General features: G+C 47.1%; 1 protein-coding gene across 1 annotated transcript; it reads left to right on the top strand.

The window, feature by feature from the left end:
- The first annotated feature begins 3,060 nt into the window (after positions 1 to 3,060).
- LOC137533455 (trichoplein keratin filament-binding protein-like) lies at positions 3,061 to 15,003 on the top strand. The gene is made up of 5 exons (XM_068254841.1): positions 3,061 to 3,180; positions 3,741 to 3,930; positions 4,081 to 4,302; positions 4,473 to 4,559; positions 14,768 to 15,003. The coding sequence occupies exons 1-5, from the start codon at positions 3,061 to 3,063 to the stop codon at positions 15,001 to 15,003; spliced, it is 855 nt and encodes a 284-aa protein (XP_068110942.1).
- The last annotated feature ends 1,508 nt before the right edge of the window (positions 15,004 to 16,511 follow it).

The following is a 16,511-nucleotide window of genomic DNA, read 5'->3' as shown; positions in this document are numbered from 1 at the left end:
AGTCTTATTGTTCGCAGCTGTGTCCACAAAGTGCAATTTGATTGGTCGCAGCTGTGCCCAGAAAGTGCAGTCTGATTGGTCGCAGATGTGCCCAGAAAGTGCAGTCTGATTGGTCGCAGATGTGTCCACAAAGTGCAGTTTGATTGGTTGCAGATGTGCCACAAAGTGCAGTCTGATTGGTCGCAGATGTGTCCACAAAGTGCAGTCTGATTGGTCGCAGCTTTGCCCACTAAGTGCAGTCTGATTGGTCGCAGCTGTGCCCACTAAGTGCAGTCTGATTGGTCGCAGATGTGGCCACAAATTGCAGTCTTATTGTTCGCAGCTGTGTCCACAAAGTGCAATTTGATTGGTCGCAGCTGTGCCCAGAAAGTGCAGTCTGATTGGTCGCAGATGTGCCCAGAAAGTGCAGTCTGATTGGTCGCAGATGTGTCCACAAAGTGCAGTTTGATTGGTTGCAGATGTGCCACAAAGTGCAGTCTGATTGGTCGCAGATGTGTCCACAAAGTGCAGTCTGATTGGTTGCAGCTTTGCCCACTAAGTGCAGTCTGATTGGTAGCAGCTGTGCCCACTAAGTGCAGTCTGATTGGTCGCAGATGTGGCCACAAATTGCAGTCTTATTGTTCGCAGAAGTGTCCACAAAGTGCAGTCAGATTGGTCGCAGCTGTGCCCTCAAAGTGCAGTTTGATTGGTTGCAGATGTGTCCACAAAGTGCAGTCTGATTGGTCGCAGATGTGCCCTCAAAGTGCAGTCGGATTGGTCGCAGATGTGCCCACTAAGTGCATTCTAATTGGTCGCAGCTGTGCCCACAAAGTGCAGTCAGATTGGTCGCAGCTGTGCCCACAAAGTGCAGTCTGATTGGTCGCAGATGTGGCCACAAAGTGCAGTCTGATTGGTAGCAGATGTGCCCACTAAGTGCAGTCTGATTGGTCGCAGATGTGGCCACAAATTGCAGTCTTATTGTTCGCAGCTGTGTCCACAAAGTGCAATTAGATTGGTCGCAGCTGTGCCCAGAAAGTGCAGTCTGATTGGTCGCAGATGTGCCCAGAAAGTGCAGTCTGATTGGTCGCAGATGTGTCCACAAAGTGCAGTTTGATTGGTTGCAGATGTGCCACAAAGTGCAGTCTGATTGGTCGCAGATGTGTCCACAAAGTGCAGTCTGATTGGTCGCAGCTTTGCCCACTAAGTGCAGTCTGATTGGTCGCAGCTGTGCCCACTAAGTGCAGTCTGATTGGTCGCAGATGTGGCCACAAATTGCAGTCTTATTGTTCGCAGCTGTGTCCACAAAGTGCAATTTGATTGGTCGCAGCTGTGCCCAGAAAGTGCAGTCTGATTGGTCGCAGATGTGCCCAGAAAGTGCAGTCTGATTGGTCGCAGATGTGTCCACAAAGTGCAGTTTGATTGGTTGCAGATGTGCCACAAAGTGCAGTCTGATTGGTCGCAGATGTGTCCACAAAGTGCAGTCTGATTGGTTGCAGCTTTGCCCACTAAGTGCAGTCTGATTGGTAGCAGCTGTGCCCACTAAGTGCAGTCTGATTGGTCGCAGATGTGGCCACAAATTGCAGTCTTATTGTTCGCAGAAGTGTCCACAAAGTGCAGTCAGATTGGTCGCAGCTGTGCCCTCAAAGTGCAGTTTGATTGGTTGCAGATGTGTCCACAAAGTGCAGTCTGATTGGTCGCAGATGTGTCCACAAAGTGCAGTCTGATTGGTCGCAGATGTGTCCACAAAGTGCAGTCTGATTGGTCGCAGATGTGTCCACAAAGTGCAGTTTGATTGGTCGCAGATGTGCCCAGAAAGTGCAGTCTGATTGGTCGCAGATGTGCCCAGAAAGTGCAGTCTGATTGGTCGCAGATGTGTCCACAAAGTGCAGTTTGATTGGTTGCAGATGTGCCACAAAGTGCAGTCTGATTGGTCGCAGATGTGTGCACAAAGTGCAGTCTGATTGGTCGCAGCTGTGCCCACTAAGTGCAGTCTGATTGGTAGCAGCTGTGCCCACTAAGTGCAGTCTGATTGGTCGCAGATGTGGCCACAAATTGCAGTCTTATTGTTCGCAGAAGTGTCCACAAAGTGCAGTCAGATTGGTCGCAGCTGTGCCCAGAAAGTGCAGTCTGATTGGTCGCAGATGTGCCCAGAAAGTGCAGTCTGATTGGTCGCAGATGTGTCCACAAAGTGCAGTTTGATTGGTTGCAGATGTGCCACAAAGTGCAGTCTGATTGGTCGCAGATGTGTCCACAAAGTGCAGTCTGATTGGTTGCAGCTTTGCCCACTAAGTGCAGTCTGATTGGTAGCAGCTGTGCCCACTAAGTGCAGTCTGATTGGTCGCAGATGTGGCCACAAATTGCAGTCTTATTGTTCGCAGAAGTGTCCACAAAGTGCAGTCAGATTGGTCGCAGCTGTGCCCTCAAAGTGCAGTTTGATTGGTTGCAGATGTGTCCACAAAGTGCAGTCTGATTGGTCGCAGATGTGCCCTCAAAGTGCAGTCGGATTGGTCGCAGATGTGCCCACTAAGTGCATTCTAATTGGTCGCAGCTGTGCCCACAAAGTGCAGTCAGATTGGTCGCAGCTGTGCCCACAAAGTGCAGTCTGATTGGTCGCAGATGTGGCCACAAAGTGCAGTCTGATTGGTAGCAGATGTGCCCTAGATTGTCCACGCTCCTCCTATGCAGCGTGGACAATCCAGAACGCCGCACGCTGCCAGCTCCAGATGACACCAACGCTCTCTCCGTGTTCCCAGAGGCGGAAGCAGCGCTGTCTTCCGCCAAAATGGTAATTTTCTTATTCATTACTGCTCCCTAGCAAGTACATCAGGAATTTCTAGCACTTCAGAAGTATATGAAAGTATTAGATATCCACTTCCGTATTACTATTAATCAGATGATTTGTAACTAGATAGCCATTTACACAATAGTCATTGTACAGAGTATAGAACGCTATGTCGCTGTGTTTGCCTCAAAACAGCAAACTCATTGCAATTATACATGTTTTGATCATAAATAATTTCTCGTATGTGAAAAAATATATTTGATATTTTGCAATGTTATTATTCATAGAGTTGTACGAACATGGCAGATGCTGCTGAAGCCGGTGGGAGTGGTGGTGGTGATGGTGGGAGGAGCAGGACGTCAGCCTCTGCTGCCTCCGCTGCACGCCTGCGGAAGCGGGAAAAGAATTTGATTATTAAAGTAAGTTTATTTATTTTTTTCTTCACTGTATTAATCCATGACTTTCAATTTATTTTGCTTGACTGTGTAATGCATGCTGCATCTGTAGCTACTTTAATAGTACCATGAAGCTTTGCAATTGAAGGGCTTAATGTTCAGACTACACAACTGTACGCCCCATACACACACTCAAGTCAACACTCAACAGCGGTCTGTAAAGGCCGCCGGGCGGATTGCTCAGAACCTCAGAAAGAGCCTTATCAGTCAGCCGACAGCCTGTAGACACGTCGGACTGTCCACGGAAAATCTGACCAGCGGGAGGTGACTACAGACCCGTTGTTGCCTCCCGTGTAGCGTTTGTACTGGCCTTTAGGCTCTCATAACTTTGATTTCGATTAACTTACCGAAAATCTACTTCTATTGTTCAAGGAGTTGATAAGACTGCTGATGATAAGTCAATTGAACATTAAATTGACTTTTTATCAGTCTTATCATATGTTAGTACAATAGCAAGCGATGTAGGTATTGTAAAGGTTACTTTTAGCGGATCATTAATTTTGTTGTTGTTTTTTTTTTTTCAGACAATGTTACGAGGGGCCTACGATAAGAGGAAGAGGGAGGAGAAGAGGGCTATTCTGGACCAGCTACAGCGGGACCTTGAGACCCGATACCACCGCACATGGTCGGTCAAGAAGATCCAGACCATGTGGAGCGACTTCAAGTCGAAGACACCATGTGCGGTGAGGAGAATTAAAGACCAGCTTCGGGAATGTAAGTAAATAATGTGTTTTTCATATATGTAGCGTGATGTGTACGTGTTTTCAACCTTGGAAATCCTTACGATTGTCATGTCTAACAAATTGTCTCTCCTATTGGGTATGTAACTCACAATTTTAAAAACAATCTCACATTCTTTTTTAGTGGATCGGTCTCAGGCACGCAGGCGGGCCCGTTCCGCCTCTGCTCCTCCCTCTTCCCGCAATATTGTGGACCCCACTCAGGAGGATCCTGCTGCTGCCTCCCCCCCTGCTGATGATGAGGCTGGACCCAGCACCAGCCAAAGGCCCCGTAGCAGCCGGCAGCGTGGGCGAAGGCGCTGCCGGCAGCGTGGGCGAAGGCGCTCCCGGAGCCGATCTGTGGCATGTAAGTATTTTTTTAACAAAGTTGCAACATTAATCAGATGACAGTGCTACGTCTCTTAGGAGATTAGTACATAATGTTTTTTTTGTACAGAATATAATTTTTTTTTTTTTTTACAGTCCCAAAAAAAAAAAAAAAAAGGTGAATGATACCATGTCTTCTTTTTATCTTAGCCTCTATCTCTGTGCGATTGCGCAGACGCCGGCCACGGCAACTTTCCTCCGGCAGGCCAGAAAGTGGTGCCATTGAAACAGCTGAGTGTAAGTGAAATTTATTGTTGTAGAACAAAATACATTAATAAGTGTTTGATGCAGCTTATTGATTTGGAGCCATTGTGTAGTGTATGTATCGTATTGTACTCTAGGGTCTATTCAGGGGGAAGCCAAGTATACTAGTTGTAGATGTTTTGGATGTGGGCGGAAGAATGAGTGCTAGGAGGAAAACAATACAGACCGAAGTAAAAATAATTTTCTTCATCATAATTTTTTATTACATTTCAAATACAGAGTTCCATAGTAATGAAAACAGCTGACTGCATAATATTCATCATACATTCAAATACACTTGCAAACTATTCTATGAATAACACCCCTGGTCTGTCTTATTCCCATGAAGAACAGAGGGAGGTAATACATGAAGCACTCCTATGCGCTTAGTCCAGCCTGGGAGTTTTAACTTGACCCATACTAGGTAACCCCCAGGGCTCGGACATCAATGTACTGTATCAATTCAGTGGCCCGAAGGTTAGCCCTTGATACAGGGTTACAGGGATCCTGTTTCAGTGCTAGAGTGTCTACATAATGCTCGTCGCTGTAGTTAGTGTTGGGCGAACATCTAGATGTTCGGGTTCGGGCCGAACAGGCCGAACATGGCCGCGATGTTCGGGTGTTCGACCCGAACTCCGAACATAATGGAAGTCAATGGGGACCCGAACTTTTGTGCTTTGTAAAGCCTCCTTACATGCTACATACCCCAAATTTACAGGGTATGTGCACCTTGGGAGTGGGTACAAGAGGGAAAAAAATTTAGCAAAAAGAGCTTATAGTTTTTGAGAAAATTGATTGTAAAGTTTCAAAGGAAAAATTGTCTTTTAAATGCTGAAAATGTCATGTTTCTTTGCACAGGTAACATGGTTTTTACCGCCAGGCAGTCATAAATGTAATAAAGAGAAGAGGTTCCATAAACAGGGACCGGTAACGCTAACCCAGCAGCAGCAGCAGCACACGTGATGGAACAGGAGGAGGCGCAGGAGGAGAAGGCCACGCTTTTTGAGACACAACAACCCAGGCCTTGCATGAGGACAAGAAGCGTGCGGATAGCATGCTTTTTACCGCCATGCAGTCATAAATGTAATAAAGATAAGAGGTTCAATAAACAGGGACCGGTAACGCTAACCCAGCAGCAGCAGCAGCACACGTGATGGAACAGGAGGAGGCGCAGGAGGAGAAGGCCACGCTTTTTGAGACACAACAACCCAGGCCTTGCATGAGGACAAGAAGCGTGCGGATATAGCAGCAATGCTTTTTGCCGCCATGCAGTCATAAATGTAATAAAGAGAAGAGGCTCAATAAACAGGGACCGGTAACGCTAACCCAGCAGCAGCAGCAGCACAGAGCACACGTGACGGAACAGGAGGAGGCGCAGGAGGAGAAGGCCACGCTTTGAGACACAACAACCCAGGCCTTGCATGAGGACAAGAAGCGTGCAGATAGCATGCTTTTTACCGCCATGCAGTCATAAATGTAATAAAGATAAGAGGTTCAATAAACAGGGACCGGTAACGCTAACCCAGCAGCAGCAGCAGCAGCACAGAGCACACATGATGGAACAGGAGGAGGCGCAGGAGGAGAAGGCTACGCTTTGAGACACAACAACCCAGGCCTTGCATGAGGACAAGAAGCGTGCGGATATAGCAATGCTTTTTGCCGCCATGCAGTCATAAATGTAATACAGATGAGAGGTTCAATAAACAGGGACCGGTAACGCTAACCCAGCAGCAGCAGCAGCACAGAGCACACGTGATGGAACAGGAGGAGGCGCAGGAGGAGAAGGCCACGCTTTTTGAGACGCAACCCAGGCCTTGCATGAGGACAAAAAGCGTGCGGATATAGCAATGCTTTTTGCCGCCATGCAGTCATAAATGTAATACAGATGAGAGGTTCAATAAACAGGGACCGGTAACGCTAACCCAGCAGCAGCAGCAGCACAGAGCACACGTGATGGAACAGGAGGAGGCGCAGGAGGAGAAGGCCACGCTTTTTGAGACGCAACCCAGGCCTTGCATGAGGACAAAAAGCGTGCGGATATAGCAATGCTTTTTGCCGCCATGCAGTCATAAATGTAATACAGATGAGAGGTTCCATAAACAGGGACCGGAAACGCTAACCCAGCAGCAGCAGCACACGTGATGGAACAGGAGCAGGCGCAGGAGGAGAAGGCCATGCTTTTTGAGACACAACAACCCAGGCCTTGCATGAGGACAAAAAGCGTGCGGATATAGCAGCAATGCTTTTTGCCGCCATGCAGTCATAAATGTAATACAGATGAGAGGTTCAATAAACAGGGACCGGAAACGCTAAACCATCCCAGATGTTCATTGGTCATGTTACTTGGTTGGGGTCCTGGAGTGTTGCGTAGTCATTTCCAATCCAGGATTGATTCATTTTAATTTGAGTCAGACGGTCTGCATTTTCTGTGGAGAGGCGGATACGTGAACCTTGCAGGCAACGGCATTCTTCAAGCTTCGGGTTATTTTGCTGACCACGTGCTCATGCAACTCAGGCACTGCAGAGCGCGCAAAGTGGTAGCGGCTGGGAACCACGTAACGTGGGATGGCCACTGACATCATGCCCTTGAAGCTGTTTGTCTCCACCACTCGATATGGCAGCATTTCGCAGGCCAGAAGCTTGGCTATGCTGGCTCTTACTGCCACGGCCCGGGGGTCATTTGCTGGCAATTTCCTCTTGCGCTCAAACATCTCCGAGACAGACAACTGAACCGTAGGGCTGCACAACGAAGGGCTGTTGGTTGTTGTGTTTGATGAACACTGGGAGACCTCAAGAGCACTACTCCGGAAAGTGACAGTGTCAGCGTCATCTGATTTTTTGGAATGTTTTGAACCACGCAATGGCTGGGCTACTGCTGCTGCTGAGGCGGGTCTGGTGGTGAGTCTGGTGAACCCAAGGGAGGCAGTGTTGCTGGTGGTACCCTGTCCTGCCGCGTTTGCCCACAGAGTGGGATGTTTGGATAGCATGTGGCGGCTCATGCTGGTGGTGGAGAGGTTGTTAATACTTTTCCCCCTGCTCAGGCGGGTCTTGCACACCTTGCAAATCGCCATGGTAACATCCTCAGTGCAGTCTTCAAAGAAAGCCCAGAATTTGGAGCACCTGCCTTGCTGGCGATTTCTGTTTGCGCCTCTTTTGCCTCTCACTTGAACTTCCACGCTTGTGGTGCCTGAAATTGCGCGCCGCCTACCTTGTGGCACAAGGCGAACTCGTGCAGCAGTGGGTTCTTCAACAGACTCATCTGTGCTGCTGCTACGACGGCGATGTTCTCGTTCACAAACAAAATCTGGGTCTATGTCCACATTGTCCATACCCTCCTCTTCCATCTCCTCAAACTCGTCATATGTCATTGTGGGGGGCCGCCGCCGTGGAGTACAGCTCCCCAGCACAACCGTCAGGGGAAACACCTCTTCCCTTGCCCCTCCCTCTTTCACCGGATTTCTTCCTCATTTCACTTATCCTTACAGTACACGCTGACTGGCAGCAGTACAGTGGCAGTACAGAAATGCTATACAGTGGTGGGTGAGCGGTGTACCACTATTGCCAGCAGCGACACAGAGCACAATGCTATACAGTGGCGGGTGAGCGGTGTACTACTGTTCCCAGCAGACAAAGAGTGGCAGTAAACACAATGCTATATAGTGTGGCTGAGCCGTGTACACAGAGTGGCAGTAAACACAATGCTATATAGTCTGCTATATAGTCACCCCGAACGGGGTGATGTTCTGCAGCACCCGAACAGTGGCGAACACTGTTCGCCCAACACTACTGGGAACGCAGATTTTAGTACCTAAACACACGATACAACATGTTTTCCGGGGTCGGACTCTGAGGCACATACAGATGGTCCCGATCATCATCCTCATCATACAACTCTTCTCCTGAGTCTGACCCACCCACCACCTCTGCCACCCCAACATCCCCAGACACAGTCACAGACCCCTCATCGTCCTCAACATTAACTTGGGATGCTGGCCTGAGCCCGACCTCCTCCTCCACATCAGGCCCCATCATCCCCTCAATGGCAGCCCTCATTAATCGCTCTGGCGCCGGACCGATGGACACAACGTTCTCCTCCGGGGAGGGCTGCTGCTGACCACTGGCTGCTGGGGTGGATGTTATAGCTTGCGTGGGGCGTTGGCTGTTGCTGTTGTTGGGAGTGCTGCTCACAGCGGAGGTCTCTGAGGAACTCATGGTGAGCTCATATAGTGGTTGACGGTGAGTGGAGTATTACTGATCCCAGCAATATACACACTGACTGGCAGAGTACGCAATGCTATATAGTCTGGCTGAGCCGTGTACACAGAGTGGCAGTGAACAATGCTATATAGTCTGGCTGAGCGGTGTACACAGAGTGGCAGTACACACAATGCTATATAGTCTGGCTGAGCCATGTACACAGAGTGGCAGTAAACAATGGTATATAGTCTGGCTGAGCGGTGTACACAGAGTGTCAGTAAACAATGGTATATAGTCTGGCTGAGCGGTGTACACAGAGTGTCAGTAAACAATGGTATATAGTCTGGCTGAGCGGTGTACACAGAGTGTCAGTAAACAATGGTATATAGTCTGGCTGAGCGGTGTACACCGAGTGTCAGTAAACAATGGTATATAGTCTGGCTGAGCGGTGTACACAGAGTGTCAGTAAACAATGGTATATAGTCTGGCTGAGCGGTGTACACAGAGTGTCAGTAAACAATGGTATATAGTCTGGCTGAGCGGTGTACACAGAGTGTCAGTAAACAATGGTATATAGTCTGGCTGAGCGGTGTACACAGAGTGTCAGTAAACAATGGTATATAGTCTGGCTGAGCGGTGTACACAGAGTGTCAGTAAACAATGGTATATAGTCTGGCTGAGCGGTGTACACCGAGTGTCAGTAAACAATGGTATATAGTCTGGCTGAGCGGTGTACACAGAGTGTCAGTAAACAATGGTATATAGTCTGGCTGAGCGGTGTACACAGAGTGTCAGTAAACAATGGTATATAGTCTGGCTGAGCGGTGTACACAGAGTGTCAGTAAACAATGGTATATAGTCTGGCTGAGCGGTGTACACAGAGTGTCAGTAAACAATGGTATATAGTCTGGCTGAGCGGTGTACACAGAGTGTCAGTAAACAATGGTATATAGTCTGGCTGAGCGGTGTACACAGAGTGGCAGTACACACAATGCTATATAGTCTGGCTGAGCGGTGTACACAGAGTGGCAGTACACACAATGCTATAGAGTCTGGCTGAGCGGTGTACACAGAGTGGCAGTACACACAATGCTATGTAGTCTGGCTGAGCGGTGTACACAGAGTGGCAGTAAACACAATGCTATATATAGCGTGGCTGAGCGAGGTGCACAGTGGCAGTACACACAATGCTATATAGTCAGGCTGAGCCGTGTACACAGAGTGGCAGTACACACAATGCTATATAGTGTGGCTGAGCGAGCGGTGTACTACTATTCCCAGCAGACACAGAACAGTAAACACAATGCTATATAGTGTGGGTGAGCGAGCGGTGTACCACTATTCCCAGCAGACACAGAACAGTAAACAGAATGCTATATAGTGTGGCTGAACGAGCGGTGTACCACTATTCCCAGCAGACACAGAACAGTAAACAGAATGCTATATAGTGTGGCTGAGCGAGCGGTGTACCACTATTCCCAGCAGACACAGAACAGTGAACAGAATGCTATATAGTGTGGCTGAGCGAGCGGTGTACTACTATTCCCAGCAGACACAGAACAGTAAACAGAATGCTATATAGTGTGGCTGAGCGAGGTACACAGAGTGGCAGTAAACAGAATGCTATATAGTGTGGCTGAGCGAGCGGTGTACTACTGTTCCCAGCAGCGACACACAATGACTGGGGGGGACCCTGGCTAGCGTGGCTGGAGAGCGAACTACCCTGCCTGCCTACCCAAAGCTAAACCCACAGAGAAATGGCGGAGATATGACGTGGTTCGGGTATTTATTTACCCGAACCACGTGACCGTTCGGCCAATCAGAGCGCGTTCGGGCCCGAACCACGTGACCCGTTCGGCCAATCACAGCGCTAGCCGAACGTTCGGGGAACGTTCGGCCATGCGCTCTTAGTTCGGCCATGTGGCCGAACGGTTTGGCCGAGCACCGTCAGGTGTTCGGCCGAACTCGAACATCACCCGAACAGGGTGATGTTCTGCAGAACCCGAACAGTGGCGAACACTGTTCGCCCATCACTAGCTGTAGTGAGTATAAAGTACAACACCTGTGGGAAGGACGGACGAGTTCTGACTAGTCTACCATAAGTAACACTACCTACTTAACTTATAGTGTATAGTATACCAGGAGCTATATTGGAAGTGAGATTCTAGTTAGTGTATTCCAACCAGGTACTAGGAAGGGTGAAGATCTTATGGTCCACTGAGGATCTTAGTCTAATTTTATATTCCATATTCAGGTTGCTGTTTACTAGGGAGATTAGTTGGGTAATAGATAGGTAGTCGGCCGATTTCCAATTGCTAGTTATCTGGGAGAGTGCCGACAGAATGATATGCATAACCTGGGGCTGCAAATTTAGTGGGATCTCCTCTAGCCCTACTAAGAGTAAAGCTAATTTAGCTGATAGACGTACGTAAGTAGGGAAGGAAAAAGCTATTAATTAAGGGCTGGTTCAGACGGACGTTTGCAGAGCGTTTACAGCCAGCGTTCAGGGCTTGGTGCTAAACGCTCCCATTCAAGTGAATGGGAGCGTTTGTACCAAGCTTTCAAGCACGTTTACACAAACGCGGCGTTTGGGTCCCGATTTTCCCTGGCGTTCAAGGAGCCCCTGGAAGCTACATGTAGCTTCCAGGGGAGGTTAACCGCGACGGCTAATGTCCCCCTAGGGGAAGAAAAAACGCGACCGCATCCAAACGCACACGAACGCTGCTGAACGCGACGCCAACGAACGCAACGCCTCCAAACGTCCATCTGAACCAGCCCTAAGAGTTCCACATGGTCCCAAAACTGAGCAATATTAGGGCACTCCCATAGCATGTGGAGTAGAGTCCCCACTGAGTTCTTACAATGCCAGCAGTTGGGGGAGTTATCCTCTGAGAACGAGGCCATTCTTCTGGGGGTCAGATACCACCTGAAAATAACTTTACGTGAAAGTTCACAGTGGGAGTTGTTCTTTGAGAGTTTTAGGCTTTTAGAAGTGGTCCTGACTGAGCACATGCTGGTCAGTTATGTTAGATTGTAGGTCATTGGACCAGGCTAAAGCATATCTTTTCAGTGAGGCATCACTCACTTCTAGTATCGACGTATACCAAGTGGAGATACCTCCGGCCAAAATGTGTGTGTGGGGGGGGGGCCTTTATTGTTAATGGCTGTTAGGATTAGGATATGACTATTGAGCTGGGGTATATTAATTGTGTTATTTTTGATCAGGCTATATATCCTATGGTAGGTAAAGAGTTGGTTGAATGGTAATTGGAATTCTTTATGTAATTCCTCAAATGTTTTAAGCTGAGAGCCTTGTGACAGTTGGTTTAGTGAGGTGATTTTAACTTTATCCCATGCGGATAGGTTCAAATGGGGGCTGAGGATTTTAAGGGCATTTAAAGAGATGGTAGGACTATGAGTCAGGGACGACTTAGGCGGGAATTTGATAAAGTGTTCCCATGCCAGCAAGAGAGCCTGGATAGTTGTGTATTGGGAAGATGGTCTCTTTGCTCCCAGGAGCATAGCTTCTGACAGAAGTAAAAACTTAAAGGACCACTATCTTGAACAAAGTTGGCAGTTAAAATGGGACAGATGACAGGTTTTGGGCCAGTCCATGTTTTTAAGGGGGATTCTCAGGGATTTCTTTGTTTGCAACAGCATTTCCTGAACATTTGCAAAATGTCACTGACATAATACAGTGGACTGTTCAAGTGATTAGTGTGGCCGGCTGGTTTCTTGCTAATTTTTCAGTTAATCAGATGTTATTGTTCAGGAAATGCAGTTGAAAACAAAGCAAACCCTTGAAATACCCTATGAGGAGATGGATTGTCCCAAAATCTGTCGGTTATGTCAGATTTTCAATGCCTACTGTTTTTTGCGCTCGTGGTCCTTTAAGGCATACAGTAAAAAATGGCGCGGAGGAAATAATGGCGCACCGTTCTGCCGATTATAAAACGCTATTTACCGTTTTAATGTAAATACATTAAAACGGTAAATAGCGTTTTATAAAACAGCAGAATGGTGCGCCATTGAAAAATGCAGGGAACTAGCAGAGGGGGTCGGGCTGGCAGCGGGGGTCGGGCTGGAGAGGCAGCGGGCAGTGGGCTGGCAGCGGTGTCAGGGTGGAGAGGCAGCGGGCTGGCAGCGGGGGTCGGGCTGAAGAGGCAGCGGGGTGGAGGGAGGATTACGCAGCATGTGTATATTGTGTATACATTACCTTGTCCCGGCCGGCGATCGCTCCTTCACTTCATAGCTTGCACGAGTTCTGCATCCAGCCAATCACCATGCGGCTTCAGTTTCCGCATGGTGATTGGCTGGATGCAGAACTCGTGCAAGCTATGAAGTGAAGGAACGATCGCCGGCCGGGACAAGGTAATGTATACACAATATACACATGCTGCGTAATCCTCCCTCCACCCCGCTGCCTCTTCAGCCCGACCCCCGCTGCCAGCCCGCTGCCTCTCCACCCTGACACCGCTGCCAGCCCACTGCCCGCTGCCTCTCCAGCCCGACCCCCTACTGCCCGCTGCCTCTCCAGCCCGACCCCGCTGCCAGCCCGCTGCCTCTCCAGCACGATCCCTGCTAAAAAAATTGAACATATAAAACGTTAAATATCGTTGTAATGCAGCGCCATTCTGACACTATTGGCGCTGTGCGCCATTTTTGCCTGTCCCCCCTTTAAGAACTACATCCCGATGTTGAAGGGATTGGAATCGTTGAAAAGCAAGAGCACTAACACACCAACCACCACTACATCACCCTGCCTCCAAATTAGAACACTTCTTCCGGCCAGTGATTATGTCCATAGTAAAACTAGTGTATCATCTGTAAATATAATGTAAGGACATGCTTTAATTTCACAACTTCAAAGGAAGCTTCATTCAAATTTGGCCATAAATAAATGTACATAATGGGGCAACATATCACTTGAAGAAATGTTGACAAGCTGCAGTACTATGCATGTGTGGAATGGTAGTATAAAGGTATTTCACATCCATTGTAGCCACAACAAGTTCTAATACATGTTTGATTTTTTTGGGTGGATTGCAAGGCACTACTTTTGGCAGTCATATTTCATTACTCTTTCTTTACTTTAGGTAAAACCAGGAGTTTTGTTTTTGAATCTGGATGATACCATTCATTGTCAAACTTAGACATGAGTAAACAGTGAGCTTTCGGATTTTAAAATGCCTTCGGCGGACTGGTTCCTGACTAAAAATGAAAACCACACTTTATGTACACTGACATACAGAGTTGAATAATTTTTCGGCAAACATTAATGTATTTTTACATGTCTTAACTGTTACTCAGAACACTTTTCCTGGCCTCTGGGCTAAATTGATAAGTTAAACAGTTCCCTTCATGTAACGTAAAGTACACTCTGGTGATGATGATGGGTAACTATTGGAAATTCCAAGTTGAAATACTAACTGGGCTAGTAGTCATATGCCACATTAATTTTAAACTAAAGAGCATTCTGGCATTTCAAACCAGCATATGCAAGTAAAAAATAATGCATAGTGACAGTAAACAGTAAACACCATCAAACGCAAGCATATAACAGAAAAATTGAATTGAAAAATTAAAAATAAAATAAAAAGAATATTGTAATATTGAAAAGCCATTGTACCAGCAAGAGAAGTTGTAAACAAGAGTCCTGGTTTTAACCATGTTGTACAGATATGATCCAATGTATGTACTTTGTCTCTTTTTTAAATCTCATTTCTGACTTTAAGCCACCCATTAATACAGTGAATGTCAATGTTTGTAAGCCGTGTTTTCAGTGTTGGTCAGGGAAAAGTACAAGGAAGCCTTTTTATAATTAGAAAAATCTCATGTTATTTTTCTCAAAAACAGCCAATAAATGCTATCATCCTGTTTCAAAACTCCTTGTTTTTATGGCTAATACAGTACCACACTGTACTGGTTTGACTTTTATTAAACGTTATTGTACAATGTCCATGTATAGTGTAATTTTGTAATTTTGTACATCTTGTTTTTTACAGCTTCTGAACTAACCGCCCGTGTTGCTGCCCTTGAGCAACAAGTACAGCAGCAGCGGGTGGAATATGAAGCGCGCCTCCAGCAGCTACAAGCTGCTTTTCAGCAGCAGATAGAGCAACTGCAACAACAGCTGGAGGTACAGATTGAGGACCAACGGCAGAGGATTCTGGCCTGCAGGGAGGAGGGAGAACGGCTCCATGAGTATTTTGCCCAGGTTGCCGGGAAAAGGAGGATGTAAGGCGGGTCCTCCTGGAGTCCTCCGGAGTCAGATTAGATGGACAGCGTGTGTGAACAGCTTTTTTCAGATCTTGCCACTGATTCTACATTGGATTTAGATCTGGACTTTGGATGGGCCTTTCTAATACATAGTTATGTTTTGTTTGAAACCATTCCATTGTTGCCCTGCCTTTATGTTTAGGGTCATTGTCCTGCTGAAAGGTGAACCTCCGCCCCAGTCTCAAGTCTTTTGCAGAGTCCAAGAGGTTTTCTTCCAAGTTTGCCCTGTATTTGGCACCATCCATCTTCCCATCAACTCTGACCAGCTTCTCTGTCCCTGCTGAAGAGAAGCACCCCCAGAGCATGATGCTGCCACCACCATATTTGACAGTGGGGATGGTGTGGTCAGAGTGATGTGCAGTGTTAGTTTTCTGCCACACATAGCGTTTTGCATTTTGGACCAAAAGTTCCATTTTGGTCTCCTCTGACCAGAGCACCTTGTTCCACATGTTTACCGTGTCCCCCAACATGGCTTGTGTCAAACTGCAAACTGGACTTCTTATGCTTTTCTGTTAACAATGGCTTTCTTCTTGCCACTATACCATAAAGGCCAACTTTGTGCAGTGCATGACTAATAGTTGTCCTATGGACAGTCTCCCACCTGAGCTGTAGATCTCTGCAGCTCGTCCAGAGTCACCATGGGCCTCTTGACTGCATTTCTGATCAGCGCTCTCCTTGTTTGGCCTGTGAGTTTAGGTGGACGGCCTTGTCTTAGTAGGTTTACAGTTGTGCCATACTCCTTCCATTTCTGAATGATTGCTTGAACAGTGCTCTGTGGGATGTTCAAGGCTTTGGAAATGTTTTTGTAGCCTAAACCAGCTTTACGTTTTTCTATAACTTGATCCCTGACCTGTCTTGTGTGTTCTTTTTACTTCACAGTGCTGTTGATCCAAATATTCTCTTAAGACAACCTCTGAGGCCCTCACAGAGCAGCTGTATTTGTACTGAGATTACATTACAGACAGGTGCACTCTAATCTCTTACCCACCCTGTTTTAAAAGAGCAGGCAAATGGTTGATTTGATGTTGGCAGCCAACCTTTTGTTGAGGTGACAGGGGGCCAGATTTATCAAGAGCGTTTTAAACAAAATATTAGTATTATTTTTAAAAATCCTTGCAGAACTGTCTCAGACAGCCGAAAAAAATCACTAGATAATGAAGATTCCTTCTTAAACTGTAAGGAATAGAAGGAGATAGGAAGGTCTCTCAGGCAGTGCAATGTGTGCGGAAAATTGCTGTGGCTAAGGCTACCAACACACCTGCTGTCAGCAAACTCTGACTGAGAGGGGAGGAGCCCTTCACAAATCACATCTAGCCTACACTATCTGTAGAACTGCTAATGAGCACTTTTCTGCAACATTAAAGGAATGGATTTGCACATTTCTTAAATGTTCAGTTTATTGATTTTTATTATTTAAATGAATCACATATCAGTTACTTCATATGGAGAGCATATCTTTCTCCATAGACC

The sequence above is a fragment of the Hyperolius riggenbachi genome, chromosome 9, assembly GCF_040937935.1.
Source record: "Hyperolius riggenbachi isolate aHypRig1 chromosome 9, aHypRig1.pri, whole genome shotgun sequence".
NCBI classification, from domain to species: Eukaryota; Metazoa; Chordata; class Amphibia; order Anura; family Hyperoliidae; genus Hyperolius; species Hyperolius riggenbachi.
Note: the sequence above shows the minus strand (reverse complement) of the source record. Positions and strands in the feature narration are given on the sequence as shown.